This window comes from Mauremys reevesii, linkage group 25 (genome assembly GCF_016161935.1).
Source record: "Mauremys reevesii isolate NIE-2019 linkage group 25, ASM1616193v1, whole genome shotgun sequence".
Lineage (NCBI taxonomy): Eukaryota > Metazoa > Chordata > Testudines > Geoemydidae > Mauremys > Mauremys reevesii.
In genome coordinates, this window is record NC_052647.1 from 19,034,986 (window position 1) to 19,049,206 (window position 14,221).

General features: G+C 62.5%; 1 protein-coding gene across 5 annotated transcripts in view; it reads right to left on the reverse strand.

The window, feature by feature from the left end:
• Nucleotides 1-1,310: 1,310 nt before the first annotated feature.
• Nucleotides 1,311-14,221, reverse strand: part of RARG (retinoic acid receptor gamma) — an 82,954-nt gene continuing 70,043 nt past the window's right edge. For all 5 annotated transcript variants that reach the window (XM_039514804.1, XM_039514802.1, XM_039514803.1 and 2 more), the window contains 7 exons: nucleotides 12,074-12,222; nucleotides 10,156-10,297; nucleotides 5,934-6,094; nucleotides 4,996-5,172; nucleotides 4,614-4,818; nucleotides 4,186-4,344; nucleotides 1,311-4,001 (listed from right to left, as the gene is read on the reverse strand). In XM_039514804.1, coding sequence (XP_039370738.1) covers nucleotides 3,820-4,001; nucleotides 4,186-4,344; nucleotides 4,614-4,818; nucleotides 4,996-5,172; nucleotides 5,934-6,094; nucleotides 10,156-10,297; nucleotides 12,074-12,222 — 1,175 coding nt within the window. In that variant the 3' untranslated portion in view covers nucleotides 1,311-3,819. The remainder of the gene's footprint in view (nucleotides 4,002-4,185; nucleotides 4,345-4,613; nucleotides 4,819-4,995; nucleotides 5,173-5,933; nucleotides 6,095-10,155; nucleotides 10,298-12,073; nucleotides 12,223-14,221) is intronic.

The window sequence follows — 14,221 nt, forward strand, 5'->3', positions numbered from 1 at the left end:
AAGCGACGGGGCCGCACAAAGCTGGGGAATGGCGACCCCCAGTGGCCGGCAGGGGTCACTGCAAGACCAGAAATGGCAGCAGCTGATCTGACCCGGACCAGGGAGCGATGTCACCGGGGTCCCCCCGTCCCCCCTCCCGCTTCCAGCCGGGGTCTGGTGGCTGCGCTGGGTTGGCCGGGGCAGCAGCTTTAGTCCCATGGCGTTTATTAGCTAGGAGACCTGAGGCCTCTAGCATCAGCAGCACGATCCAGCGGGACCCACTGCCAGCTAGAGATGGCACTGGCCGCAGGGGAGCCCAGGGCTGGGAGAGCAGGGGGCTGCGGGTCAGGAGTGAGGGGCACCAGCAGAGCTGGGGGTGGGGGGCAGGGAGAGCAGGGGCTATGGGTCAGGAGTGAGGCGCACCAGCAGAGCTGGGGAGGGGGTTGGGATCCAGGCGGCAGCTCTCAGGATTTGGGGGCCCTGGCAGACCTGTGGGGGGGGCATATTGACAGACCAAAGCTGGGGCTGGTCTGCAGCACGGCCTGGGGTGTGGTTGGGCCCAGCCCCCGCCAGGGAGCTCTCCAGTGAGGGGCGATGGGGCATGATTAGGAGACCCCGGGGGTGGTGGGGCGAGGGGTATCTCCAGAACCATCAGCATTCAGGAAGATAGGGCACTGGCAGGACACCTGGGTTCTATTCCTGCCTCTGCCTCAGTTTCCCCTCGCTCCCTTTGTCTCGTTAGATCCTGGGCTCCAGCAGGCAGGGAGTGTCTCTTGCTCTGGGCAGCGCCTGGCACACAGGGGTCCTGAGCTGGCGCCTCCATGTCTTACCCCAATGCTAATGGCCGGGCTCAGGCAGTGCTAGGACCCAGGACGGGGGCTCCTTGCTTGTGGCAAGGCCAAATCCTGGCGGGGCTGGAGGGTGCCCCGGTGGATGTGAACTCCAGGTGCAGCCTCCGTGTTCCTGGGAGGCCCAGCCATGGAGATTTCCCTCTGCCTGCAGCTCCCACAGGGTTGTTTTATGAGGCAGGATTTGCGCAGCGTTACTCTGTAGGCTGTTAAAGACTTGCCAGTACTCACCCCAGAAGCAGCTGCATCTCAGCACCGGGCAAGGGAACCCTGTAGAAACAGCGCCCATGCCCCACCCCAGAGGCAGCTGCACCATCCCCACCATTCCCCCAGGAGACAGTCTGGTGCCTCCTAGTGCCCCATTTCCAGCTGGGGCGCGAGGCCAGCCCCACGCCTCCCGTCAGGCCGCGGGCGGGGGGTGCCGACAGGCTGGGACGGCCAGGTGGGGGCGCCCCACACACCCAAGCAGGAGCCGGCTGGGCTGTTTCCATCTCTTTATTTTGCAAAAATAGAAAAGTCCCCTCTGCGATAGAGCTGGGCGCCAAGGGGGCGGGGAACGGGACAGGGGCTTTTCTTTTAAAATACCATGTAAAGCTTGGCTGTAAACATGAGTGAGGGGCGGGGGGGGTGCAAAGCCCCCCTCCCGGCTCCCCCCGTAACAGGGTCCTTGGCTTTGGTTTAAGGTCTGGGGTGTTCCTTTTTGGCAGCTCAACAGGATCAGGGAGCAGCAGGGATTTTTTGGGGGGAAGGGGGGTGTCTCATGCCAGGGCGGGTCCCCTGGGTCTCCCCCTGCCCCACTCTCTGGTAGGGGAGGGGGCAATTGGGTCCATTTCCCAGCGTGAAAACAGGCCAATAAATAACAGGGAAAGTGCTGCCAGGCTGGGGGCTGCAGAGGCTGTGCTGGCCTGCAGGGGGCAGCACGTGGCTACAGCTCGCCTGCCCCCCCCCCCCAGGGTCATAGGCATGGGACGCCTGGCAGAGGTGGCGAAGTCTGGGCACCTCCTCCTGCCCCCCCCCCCCCGCTATGAGACCAACACCCCCATGATGCAGAACTAGCTTCCTTGTGAGGGTGGCAGTGCCCCCTGCTGCAGGAGTTTGGAACTGCAGCCCCAGCACCGATGGGGGCCTTAAGAGGGAGATTCCCCCCCCACCCCATCTTGTAGTGTAACAGATCAGGGTCCCTGCAGGGCTCCTTCCCCCACATCTGGGGGGTGCTGAGGGGAGGGTGAACCTACAGGGACTGTGCATTGGGGGGGAGGGCAGATTCAACCCCCACCACTCCTCCCCCCAGGCTGGTGGAGGACGACACTGCATGTGGGGGGGACGGGGGACAGGGTGACAATATTTTCTCCCAGGCAAGGACTGGAGTGGAGGTTTTGCGGGACAACACTGGCCCTGGGGGACATCTGGGGGGAGGACACCAAATGGGAGGGGTCAGAGCTGAGGTGCTGTCTGCTTTGGTCCATAGGGGGTGCTGTGCAAATAGCCCCCCCCAGTGCCACCCCCTGAGGGGAGCATCCCAAGCTGCTGTGCAAAGGGGGCTCCCCTCACCTCCGGCAGGGAGCAGGGTCCCAGCTGGCAGTGCCCAATAGTGCCCATTTCCTAGGGACACAGGGACTGGGGGAGATTCCCCATGGATACATCATAGAGCAGCCTTGTTGGGGGAGGGGGGGTTGAGCCCCTGGGAGGGTGGCAGCTCCCTCTGTCCCCACGTGACCCCACCAGCTCCTGCCCTCCGATCCCCACCCCCCATCTTTGGTCTCTAGTGTTGTGTGTTCCCAAAATCATCAGCACCAAGGGGTGAGGCTGGGGAGGGGGCTTGTGGGGGCGGGGTCAGGATTGAGGGGGAGGGTTATGGGGAGATGGGTTAGTCAGCGTTGGGGGTTATGGGTAGGGAATGAGGAGGGGGGGTCATGGGGGCAGGGTTGGAACTGGAGGTTATGGGAGGGGGGGGATCAAGAGCGAAAGACGCCCCAACTACACCAAACCTGAACAGCATCAAAAGCAAAACCAGATACAGCCCTGCAGCCCCGCCCCCTGCCTCTGGGGGCCCCCCCATCCCAGCAGAGCCCCCAGGAGACGGGACAGGGCCCCCTCATCCCCCCACCGCCGAGGAGTGATCCCAAACCATTAGCACGTTATACAACAAAAACCTAAAATAAAATATACCTCCCAAACTTGGACCTCGTCCCCGCACCCCGAGATCCGCGTCCCCCGAAACCTGCAGGACGCTGAGTGGGGAGCAGCATCCATTCTGGGGCAAAGTCCCCCCCTCCCTCCCGCTGCCTTTCCCAACACGCCCAGGGGTCCTGGGCTTTCCACGGGCTGGGGGGGGGGGCTGCTCCGTCCCCCGCCTCTCGCCCAGCAATCCCCAGCTCCAGAGATCTGCATCAGTAGTCCGGGATGCCTGGGTTCCAGCGGCGAACATCAGTTTAGGAGGCAGGGCCTTGACTGATCTTGAGTCAGGAATCCGGAGGCAGCAGCGTTGGGGATGCAGAGTGGGGGGGGTGCACCCCAACATCCCAGCCCAGGCTCACTTCCAAGTCTCTTTCTCTCTGGCTCCAGGGCACCCCCTGCTGGACGGGGCAATTGCACTGCTGGGGCAGAGTGGGGGGCTCCGCTGAACCCCTACAGGTCCATTTCCAGGGATCTGCACCCCCACCCCAAGCAGGGAGCTCCCTGGCCCGGCCTTGCCCCCCCTGGATTTTTGGCTTGGAGTCAGACTTTGGCAAACAGAAAAGCTTGGGGATGGGAGTGGGGGGAGGCTCCAGACTGCTCCCCGCAGAGAGAAGCTTAAGGCAAGAGCTACACCTCTGAGGCAGCCCCCAGACAATCTCCATTAGCTGCCCCCGAGCCCATGCCCGCCCCCCAGCAATGTGGGGGAAGAGTGAAGGCAGCTGTGGCTTGTTCGAACCAGCTGGGTGTTGGACGGGGGGGTGGGGTGCCTGAGGAAGGGGCTTCTCCCAGTCCTCACCCCCCACTCCCCAGGGTGCTAGGGGGTCTCCTCGGGGCTCTTGCTCTCGGCTGGGCTCTCCTCGGAGCTGGGGGGCTCTGCCGAGGGGGGCGGCTGCGACGAGTCGTCCTCGAACATTTCGGGGTTTTCCAGCATCTCCCGGATGAGGGGGGGCATGGGGCCAGGGATCTCCATCTTCAGGGTGATGGCTCGCTCCGCGCCTGCGATAGGAGTGGGGAGAAAGGAGCCGTGAGCCGGCGCTGCAGGAAGCTGTGAGCTTCCCCGCAGCAGTGCCCTATCAGTACCCCAAAGAACACTGGTGCCATGAGCCTCCACCCCAGCAGTGCTAGGAGGCACCAGCGCTGTGAGCTTCCCCCCCAGCAGTGCCCCGTTGACAGCCCACACCTTTGGTGCTGATGCCTCGCAGATCAGTGATTTTCATCAGCATGCGGGGGAACATGTACGGCTTGTTGGGTCTGCGGCGGCGGGCGTAGATTTTCAAAGCTTCCAGCAAGGGCTCCTGAAGCTTGTCCACCTTCTCTGGCTCCTCCAGGTCCATCCGATCTGGGGGGGGACGACACACGTTCATTGTCACAGCCCCATACCCAGCCCCCTCGAGCCCCCCTAGCCAGCACTCCCCACAGCGCCCCCTGCTGGGAGAGGCCAGGCTGGCATAGCTGGGAGCTCCTCCCATGGCCAGTGCTCCTGCTCCACCCCCTACAGCGCCCCCTGCTGGGAGAGGCCAGGGCTGCAGCAGCGGTGAGGCCGTCGGTGTGCCCAGCCCCTGTTCCTGGGTCCCGGGGGAGGCGGCGGTGGCCGGGGCCGGCCGGTACCTCCGCAGATGAGGCAGATGGCGCTGAGCAGCCCGGTCTCGCTGTCGTCCATCTCCAGGGGCAGCAGCTGCCCGGCGAAGGCGAACACCAGGTCGGTGAGGGGCCCAAAGCCGGCGTTGTGCATCTGGGTGCGGTTCAGGGTCAGCCCGTCCGAGAAGGTCATGGTGTCCTGCTCCGGCGTGTAGCGTGTGCAGATCCGCAGCATCTGCCAGGGACGGGAGGTGGGGTGAGCGCTGGGACCCGCTGGGCCAGCCCCTCCCCACGCAGTGGGCAAAGCCTGTTGAGCCCCAGGCTGGGCAGGGGCCCAGGGTCTCACCGAGCCACAGCCCGAGGAAGAGAGAAGAGGCTCTAGGCAGCCAGTCCCCCCCAGGCTGCTCCTCACCAGGATGTCCAGGCAGGCTGCCTTGAGCAGGGTGATCTGGTCGGCGATGCTGAGGGTGGTGAAACCCGGCAGGCGCTTGGCAAACTCCACAATCTTGATGATGCACTTGGTGGCCAGTTCGCTGAACTTGTCCCATAGGCCCAGGTCCAGCTGCACCCGGTGATCGGCACTGGAGTTCTGGGGGAGGGAACGGGGGGGGGGGGTTAGTGCTGCACCACGGGGCCTAGGCGAGGATCATCCCCTACAGAGGGGACTAAGAGCCACAGGGAGATTACCCAGCTGGGGCCAGGCACGGAAAGCGGTGCCCCAACCCCCTCTCCCTGCCGGGGCCGGCCATGGAACCTGGATGTCCCAACCCTCTCTCCCTGCCGGTCCCAGCCACAGAACCTGGGTGCCTCGACCCCCTCTCCCAGCTGGGGCCGGCCATGGAACCTGGATGTCCCAACCCCCTCTCCCTGCCGGTCCCAGCCACAGAACCTGGGTGCCCCGACCCCCTCTCCCAGCCACAGAACCTGGGTGCCCCAACCCCCTCTCCCTGCCGGTCCCGGCCACAGAACCTGGGTGCCCCGACCCCCTCTCCCAGCCACAGAACCTGGGTGCCCCGACCCCCTCTCCCAGCCGGGACCGGGCCTGGAACCTGGGTCCCCGGACGCCCTTTCCCCGCCAGAGCCAGGCACAGAACCTGGATGGTTAAGGGGCACTGGTGCCACCTGGTGGCCAATGTGCAGAATCCCAGCTCTGCACTCCTTGGGGTGCCACGCCGCCTGGCTGAGAACAGCAGTGACAGCGGTGGGCAGCCCGGGGTGGTAGAAGGCGGCTCTGTTATTCCCGCAGGCTGAGCCCTGGGACCCCGAGGCCGGTGACGGCAGCAGGGGAGGCAGCAGGGGGTTCCCGGGTGGGCTGGGGGAGACGGGCAGTGCCACGGGCAGGGGGCTCACCGTGGTGTATTTGCCCAGCTGGCACAGCGAGGGGAAGGTCTCCTGGTGGGCCTTGCTGACTTTCTGGATCAACTCCTCCAGCTCGGGCGTCATTTCGTAGCTGTCCACCACCACCTCCTCCTTCACGTCCTTCTTCTTCTTGTTCCGGTCGTTCCGCACGGCTGCCGGAGAGGGGGGTGTTGGTCAGGACCTGGCACCGTGTGACCGGTCCTGACCCCGGCTCAGAGTCCGGGGCTGGGAGCGTGTGGGGGACACCGCACGGTCGGGGGGGCATTTGGCCCTGGGGGTCTGACCCAGCCCAACACCCCCCACCGTTGGGACACTCCTCTTTAAAACAGAGCTCACTAATGAACCCCGTGGGCCCGATCCCTGGCTGGTGTAAACTGGCGTGGTGACACCCACTTCAGTGGGGCGAGGCTGATCTGTACCAGACGGGGCTCTGGCCTGACTCCAATGGAGATACGCCCACCTACACCATACGGGGATCTGGCCCCACTGACCCCCAACGCAGCGATGCCCATTTACACCATACAGGGATCTGGCCCCACTGACCCCCAACGCAGCGACGCCCGTTTACACCATACAGGGATCTGGCCCCACTGACCCCCAATGCAGCGATGCCCATTTACACCATACGGGGATCTGACCACACTGACTCCAACGCAGCAACACTGGGGATGGGGCTGGAAGGGCCGCATCCATCGTTGCTGGTCGCTTGTCGGCTCACACGCTTTGGCCATTCCCTCTGGGCCAGGCTGTACCGAGGCAGCGTGGGCTGGTGGCCGGGGCAGCAGTGGGGGCCACAGGAGACCTGGGTTCTATTCTTGGCTCTGCTGGTTGACTGTGGGCCACTCACTGGTGTCTGTGTGCCTCCGTTTCCCCATGTGCTCTGTTAAACAGTGCACTCTGAGACGGGGGGATTTCTTGCCACGGTGAGGGAGCATTTGGTGCATGCCCCAGCCCCTGGGCAGGGGGAGCGAATCTTGTCTCTGCAGAGGGAAACATTCCCCCGCTCTGGGGACGCTGGTAACCTACATTTCTACACGGTGGGGCTCTATCCCCGCTCCCAGCTTATGATTGGCACGGTCCTCAGTTCAGCCAGCAGAGCCCCAGCCTTTTACATCCAGTGGTTCCGGGTTCGAGCCCCACCCAGGGGGTCATTTTTGCCAGGTGAGCTCCGGAAAGCCGCTTCCAGCAGCAGAGCCACTGGCCCAGAGCGGGGTTATTCGGCAGGGGTGAAAAGCAGAGCCAGCAGGGATGGCCCAGCAAGCATCTGCCCACAGCAACCCGCCAGCCCCTTGCCCTAGCGACGGGGGCCCCTTGAGGTGCATTCCCATCCGCGGCCCTGGGGGCAGCCAGCGAGACGATGGCTTGCGTGGCACGGACACAGAGCCACCGAGGCGAGGCTCTGGGCAGCGGGTTAGAGGCAGGAGGTGCCGTTACAACCCCCCCGTGTCAAAAGCACTGCCTCTGCCACTCGGCTGGGACCTAGGCCCACAGGGGTCGGAGCTGGTCTGGTCTGGGTGTCGCCTCCTCCGAGCCAGGCTGCACTGGGCTGGTGGCCTCATGGCCCCCTGTCCCCTTTGCAGGTTCTGCATCCCTCGTCCATCCTGCCCCCTGGACGCAGCTCTGCCCTCCCAGCCTTCACTTGGGAAACACCGAGGCCTGTGCTCAGCCCAAGGAAAACAGGAAGCAGCAGCAGACAGGGAGGCCGGATAAAGCGCGGGGGGTACTCGGATAAACGAGAGTGGGGGGTGACACGGCATTGGCTGCCCCCCCAGACTCTCCCCCTTCGCCCACAGCATATGCCCAGGGAGCCCGGGAGCCCATCACGCCAAAGCCTGATGGCTGCTGGCTTGTGCCAGCTGCCCCCCTCGGGCCTGCCTGGCACCCCAATAGCCCCCCCTGCCTTCACAGTGCCCCAGCTGGCTAGACTCCTTGTGACATGTGTCCTGGGGGGAGGCTGGAATCTGATTGGCCCTCCAGCTTCTAACAGTGGCAACGGGCAACTGGGAGCCCAGTCCGATCGGCTACCCGGATCCTAATGTGGGTTAATCACCAATGGAAATGGATCCCGGTTGGCCACTTGGCTTCGATTGCAGGCTAAAGCCCAATGGAAATGGATTCTGGTTGGCTGTCCAGCTTCGACCACGTGTTGGTGTCCAGCACCAATGGACTCGGACTGGCCACCTTGCTTAGCACACGGGTCAGTGCCTGACGTGGCTGCACCCGATTGGCTGCCCAGTGTCTCCTGTGACGGATGGGGCTCCCGGTTCTCCCCCTGCCCCACTCCGGCCCCCCCCGACCCCGCTCCCCGGGGAGCCCTGGGCTTGCCCGGCCTCTTGCTGCACCTGTCTAGGTGGGCCCGTTGCGAAGTACTTTGAGCCCTGACCCCTCACTTGACCGCCCGGCTTGGCCTCCGGGTGGCAGGGGGAAGCAGGGAGACGAACTAGGCTGCAGCCAGGGGGACGGAGACAGCCCCATGCCTGGGGGGGTTGGTTCATCCCTAAACCAGGGCACGAGCAGTCCTGAGCCCCGGCGAGCCCGCTCGGGCGGCAGCGTTCCCGTTGCGTGTGCATTCTCCCGGCCCGCCCTGTGGCCGCACGTTTCCAGGCTGCACTTCCTGCTCACCCCAGCACGGAGCGCCAGGGGGAATCTGGCAACAGGATACGCGAGCCGGCAGGATATCCACTTATAGCCTCGGCCAGCACAATGCCGGCAGGGAGGGGCTGCCAGCAGAGCTGCCCCCCGCCCCTCGCCCAGACACCCCACTGCCTTGGGGATCCAGCCCCATCTCCCCCGATAAACAGCCCGAGCTGCACCTTCAGCCCATCGAAAGCCAGGGTGAGGCGTGGCGGGGGGGTGGGGGGTGTTTGAAGAATCAGGTGAGACAGCCGAAGACAGTGGGGGGTGCAGGAGGGGGGTAGCAGGGAAGGGCAGTTCAGAGAGGCAGCAGGTCCCCCACATCTGGGACCTGTGCCAGTCTTCCCATGCAGTGCTATTCACATGCCCACCAGCTGTTGGAGTGTGTGTGGGGGAACCCCCTTGATCTCTTTTCGGGGGATCCTGGAGCCCATTCAGTTCTCGCTGGGCCAGTGCCGGGGGTGGGAGGGATGCCAAGGATACCCGCCCCTGCCCAATCCTGGCGCAATTCCCACAGACCACCCACTTCCTGTCTCCTTCCAGACATCTCTCCCTCACCCCCCAAAATCCCTCCGCCCTTAAAGCGACAGGGGCCTGGAAGTCAATGGCCAGGGCTGAGACAGACATTCCTAATGACGGGCTCTTAAAGAGACAGTGATTAATGGGGGCCCCACCCCGGCCGGCTCGTGAGGACATGCCTTAGCAGTCAGGAGTAAAAGCAACAGCCGCGGAGAAGCACTCTGTCTCCAGATGGACCATCCGGCTGACAGCACTCTTAAAGGGGCAGCCGCCCTCTTCCAAGCCTTCCTCCAGCTCCCATGTGACTCAGCAAAGCGGGCGGCGGGGGCGTGTGCGAGAGATCACCACCCCGGGGGCACGGCTACAGTGGCGCCTGTGAACCATGGCTCTAGCTGCTGGGCCTCAAAGCCCTCTTTGCCAAGGGGCCAGAACCAAGGATTTGAACCCCCGTGAGATTCGGATCCAATTCTGGCCCCTGTGTCCTGTTCCCACCTGGTTCCGGCTACCCTGGCCCAAGAAATACCTGTGTAGGAAGCATGTCCTCATGTGTGCTCACCATGGGCGCCAGCCTTGCATGAGACAGGCCTCAAACCAGAGCCTGGATCCAACCTCCCCCCGCCACAGATCTGAACTGGGCCAAACTCGAACCCTGGATCCTAATGATTCGAAGCCAAGCCTGGATGCTAGGTCCTAGCCCCAGGACAGCTGGTCAAACTAGCCCCTGAGCGCACCAGACTCGGGCAAAGACTCACTAAACACTATGGGGCTCTGCGCAGCACGTTCCCTTCCCCAAACACATGTGGGTCTAGGAGCTTCCCGCTCCCACACCTCTGCCCCAGTGACTCTCCAGTCTTGTGGCACAGCAGTGCAGTGGGGCAGGGCCCTGCAGGGGTAGAGGGCTTGGGGGGGGAACAGGTGCATGTGGGCCCGTCTCTCTGCACGGGGCATTGCCCCAGCTGGATCCAATCTTCCATCCGATCCTGCTGCAGGTGGATTCCTCCCCCGGCCCCTGGCCGCCAGCTCCGTTGCCCCCACCCTCCCGCTGCTCCTGGCCCCTCACCTTCTTTAGACATGCCGACCTCGAAGCATTTCTGGAGCCGACAGTACTGGCAGCGGTTGCGGGTCACCTTGTTGATCTGGCAGTTCTTGTCACGGTGGCATGTGTACACCATGTTTTTCTGGATGCTTCGGCGAAAGAATCCCTGGGGGTGGGCGGGAGAGACAGGGACATGCAGGTGATGCGGGGGGTGTCAGAGGTAGGGATGTGGGGGGGGAGCAGAGGTGGGGAAGGGGTTACCCCATGCTCCCTGCAGCTCTGAGCAGGTGCCTTGGGAAAGCTGCACCCCAAAACACAAACGGAGCCCCCCACACCAGCACCCCCCTTGCCTGGCATGCTGGAGCACCAGTCGCTGCATCCAGCCCAGTGCTCCGGCTCCAACACTGGGGACGCTGGAGAGTCAACCCCCTTCTCACAGGCAATCACAGACTGAGTCGCCCGTAGGGCATGTGCCTGCCTGACCTCTGGCATTTAGGAGCTGGCTTGTGTAGGCCTCTGGCTGGGATTTGCAAAGGGAGTGGGCTGACCAAACGCAATGCGCTCAACCCCCTTGGGCCCCTGTGCACATCCTGGCCTCCAATGCAATTCACTATTCATGTAACTGCCTTGCCATTCTCTAAATCCTATTGAATCGTAGAGGTGTAGGGCTGGAAGGGACCTCGAGAGGTCACCCAGTCCCTCTCCCTGCACTGAGGCAGCACATATATCTAAGCCATCCCTGACAGATCCTATTGCATAAGAACATCCAGTGGTGGTGAGTTCCACAGGGCCATCATTTTGAAAATGCTCTTCCCTGGGATCAGTTTTAAATGGGCCAGGTGTCCCCCTGGGCCTCCACGCCCCACAAATTGTCTCTATCCTGGTCATTCTCTTAGGGCTTGTCTACATGGGGAAATTGACGGGAATAATAATGACACCTAGCTCGCTTCATCAGCAAATCTCAAAGCACTTTAAAAAGGGGGTACCTATCACTAGCCCCATTTTACAGGTGGGAAAACTGAGACACAAAGAGAGGCAGTGACTGGTCACCCAACAGAGCCACGACTAGAACCTAGGGGTCCCAAGCCCTAACCCAGCACTCAGGTGCTCAGACTATGCTGCTATTCCAGAATAGTGACCCCCCTGGACACTCCATTCTGGACTAAAAGCCACTTTTCCTGCAAAATAATGACTGCCCTTCCAAAACTCTGTTCCGCTCTGTTTGCATTGTGAGCCCTTTGGGGCAGGGACTGTCCCTGGCACAACGGGGCCCTGATCTCAGCTGGGGTCTGTGCAGCGCCTGGCACAACAGGAGCCCATCTTGTCATAGCAACCATACCGCAAGCTCTCCCCATCGTCTGCTCCCTGGTACCCAGGTCTTTTTCCCCAAGCGGCGGGGGTTAGTTTAAGACCTCTCAGTGCAGGTCAGAAGGGACCCTCAGCTCCTCTAGTCTGACCTCCTGGACAGCACAGGCCATTCCATTTCACGCCGAACCCCCTGGACACCGAGTCTCTTGAGCTAGACGGCAGCATTTCCCCTGGAGACTGAACTGGTGTGTGCCACCGGCAGAGAGCAGGAGAGACCGAGGTGCCCGAGGCCCCGGCAACGGCAGGGAACTGATTAGGGGTCATGTGCCTGGATGATTCCAGCTGGCGAGCCACCCCCCATGCTGCAGAGGAAGGTGGAAACCTCCATGGTCCCTGCCAGTCTGACCTGGGGGGAAATTCCTGCCCAACCCCGAATCTGGGACCCCGAGCAAGACCTACCCGCCCGGCAGCTGGGGAAGAAGCCCCCGTGTGACCAGCAAAGACCCTGGGCGGCAGGCGATTCTGGCTGCCCCGAGGGGTGCCCAACGGAGAGCCAGGCTCCAGCGGGGCAAAGCAAGAAGCTGGCAGAGCCCCAAGCCGTGCGGCGGGCCCCTAGGGCAGGGGTCCCCGTTACCTTGCAGCCTTCGCAGGAGCTGACGCCATAGTGGTAGCCAGAGGACTTGTCGTTGCAGACGAAGCAGGGCTTGTAGACGCGGGGGGGCGGGGGCGGCGAGGGCGAGCTGGGCACCATCTCCTCCGAACTGGTGCTCTGGGTCTCCACGGCTGAAGAGAGAGGGAACGGCAGGGGCATCAGGAGCCAGCGTCCGGGTAAACCCCAAGGGCCGCAGGACAGCCCTGCCAGTGTGTGTGTGTGTTGGGGGGGCTGGTAAAATCCCCCCAACTTCTGTCAGGAGCCTTCTCTGAGTCCTGGGGTTGGAGGCTTCCCATCCTGGGGGGTGGGGGGTCAGGATGGGCCCCAAGGAACATGCTGCTGTGGGATCCCTCCAGCCTGGGGCAGCCAGGGCCACTTTCTAGGAATGTAGCACCGGCCAAAATAACCAGAGGGGAAAAGCGGGTTCTCCACAACCTGTCGCAATGCCAGAGCCAGCCCCCCAATCCTCTGCCCTGCCCAGCCAGAGCCAGCCCCCCCATCCCCTACTTCCCCCCTTGCCAGAACCAGCCCCCACAATCTCGCTGCTCCCTGCAGGCCAGAGCGAGCCCCCCATCCCCCTGCCCTCCGCCCCGGGCCAGAGGCAGACCCCCATCCCCTGCTCCCCCAGCCAGCCAGGCGCCCCCAGGCCGGGCTGCGAACTGTTTTCAATTCTATCTTTCAGCGCAGAGCGAATTTCCTGTAGCTGGGCTCTGAATGCCACATTCCAGTCCAAACAGGTTGGAATTGTTACCAGAGCCGTGTAACCTAATCCCCCTTCCCCCAGGCCCATGGCGGGGATGGGGGGGGGGCAGGGGGATGGAGGGGGCACACCCATACCCCACGGGGACTGCGGGATTATCCCTCCACAGAGGGCCTGGCATTGTGTGTCCCGCCTCTTGCCTGCTTTATCCCCCCCCTACCTCCGGGGAAGGCTGAACTCCGAGCAGTCCCAAAACCCCCGTCTGCATCGGGGGCCAGCAGGGGGTGCATCTCGCGTTTGTTTTTCTTAAAAAAGGGAAAACAATAGCAACCCCACAACGTTGGGCCTCTGAGCAACCCTACAATAACACACCAGCGTGTGGAGCCCTGTAGGCCCGAGCAGCTCTAAAATAACAAATCCGTGTGTACAGACTGGTGCTAAGAAGCAACCCTACAGCAACACACTAGTACACCCAGCTCCAGCACTCACAACAACAACAAACCAGCACGGCAGCGTATGCAACTTCCAAGCGATCTTTCTTCCCTCTGGGTTTTGGGGGAAAGGGGGGAGGGAGGCTGTTTCTACAGAATTAAAGTTCAAGTTGCCAGCCCTTCACGTTATATCGATAACCTTCCAAACACGACCACAAGCCGCTGCCTGAGTCTGCAGCCAGACGGCCAAAAGCAGTAACTCCAACGGCTCCCTTTTGATGTGATGTTAACTCTGGAACTTAATGATGAAACAGCCCGAGAAATACCACAACTGCAGAGTTTCCAGGCAACTCCCAGAGTTCAGCAGCATCCCACAGGATACATGAAAACCAGGAACTTTCTATATATTACCGGGCGAGGAGCAGAGCTGTCGATGTGTGCAATGCTGCCCTCTACTGGACACAGTCAGAACTGCCCAGCTGTGTGCCATAGGCCCTGTACTGTTATTGGCTGAGGGGGATGCTCCTATAGCTCAAGCAGTAGAAGCCAGCGTTATACTAGAACAGGATTAGATTTCTTTCCCTGCTGCTGCACCGGCTCCATGAGGTCTTTAGTGATAAATCAGGCTAGACGGTGAACCCTCTAGAGAGAAGGGTTTTCCACTGGGCACTGTTCAGCCCACCCAGGAAAAGGATGAGACTCGGGGAAGCAGCCACATGAGCTGGTGGGCACGCAGCAGACTGGGCCCCAGGACACCTCGGTTCTGCCGCTGACCTGGTGTCCATGCATCTTTCCAGTCTCATCCTGAAACACACAGAGATACATACCCCAGACCTTTGCTTCTGGCTGACAGATAGGACCCTTCCCCACCCTCACCCCCTTCTCCAGGCTCCCTCCTCGGTGCTCTGCCCCGCCAATGGGCACTACCCTACTTCCACTCTGCAGCCTCTCCGGCTGCCTTCCTTGGCTCCAGCCCCCTGCTCAGATCCTTTTCCCCTC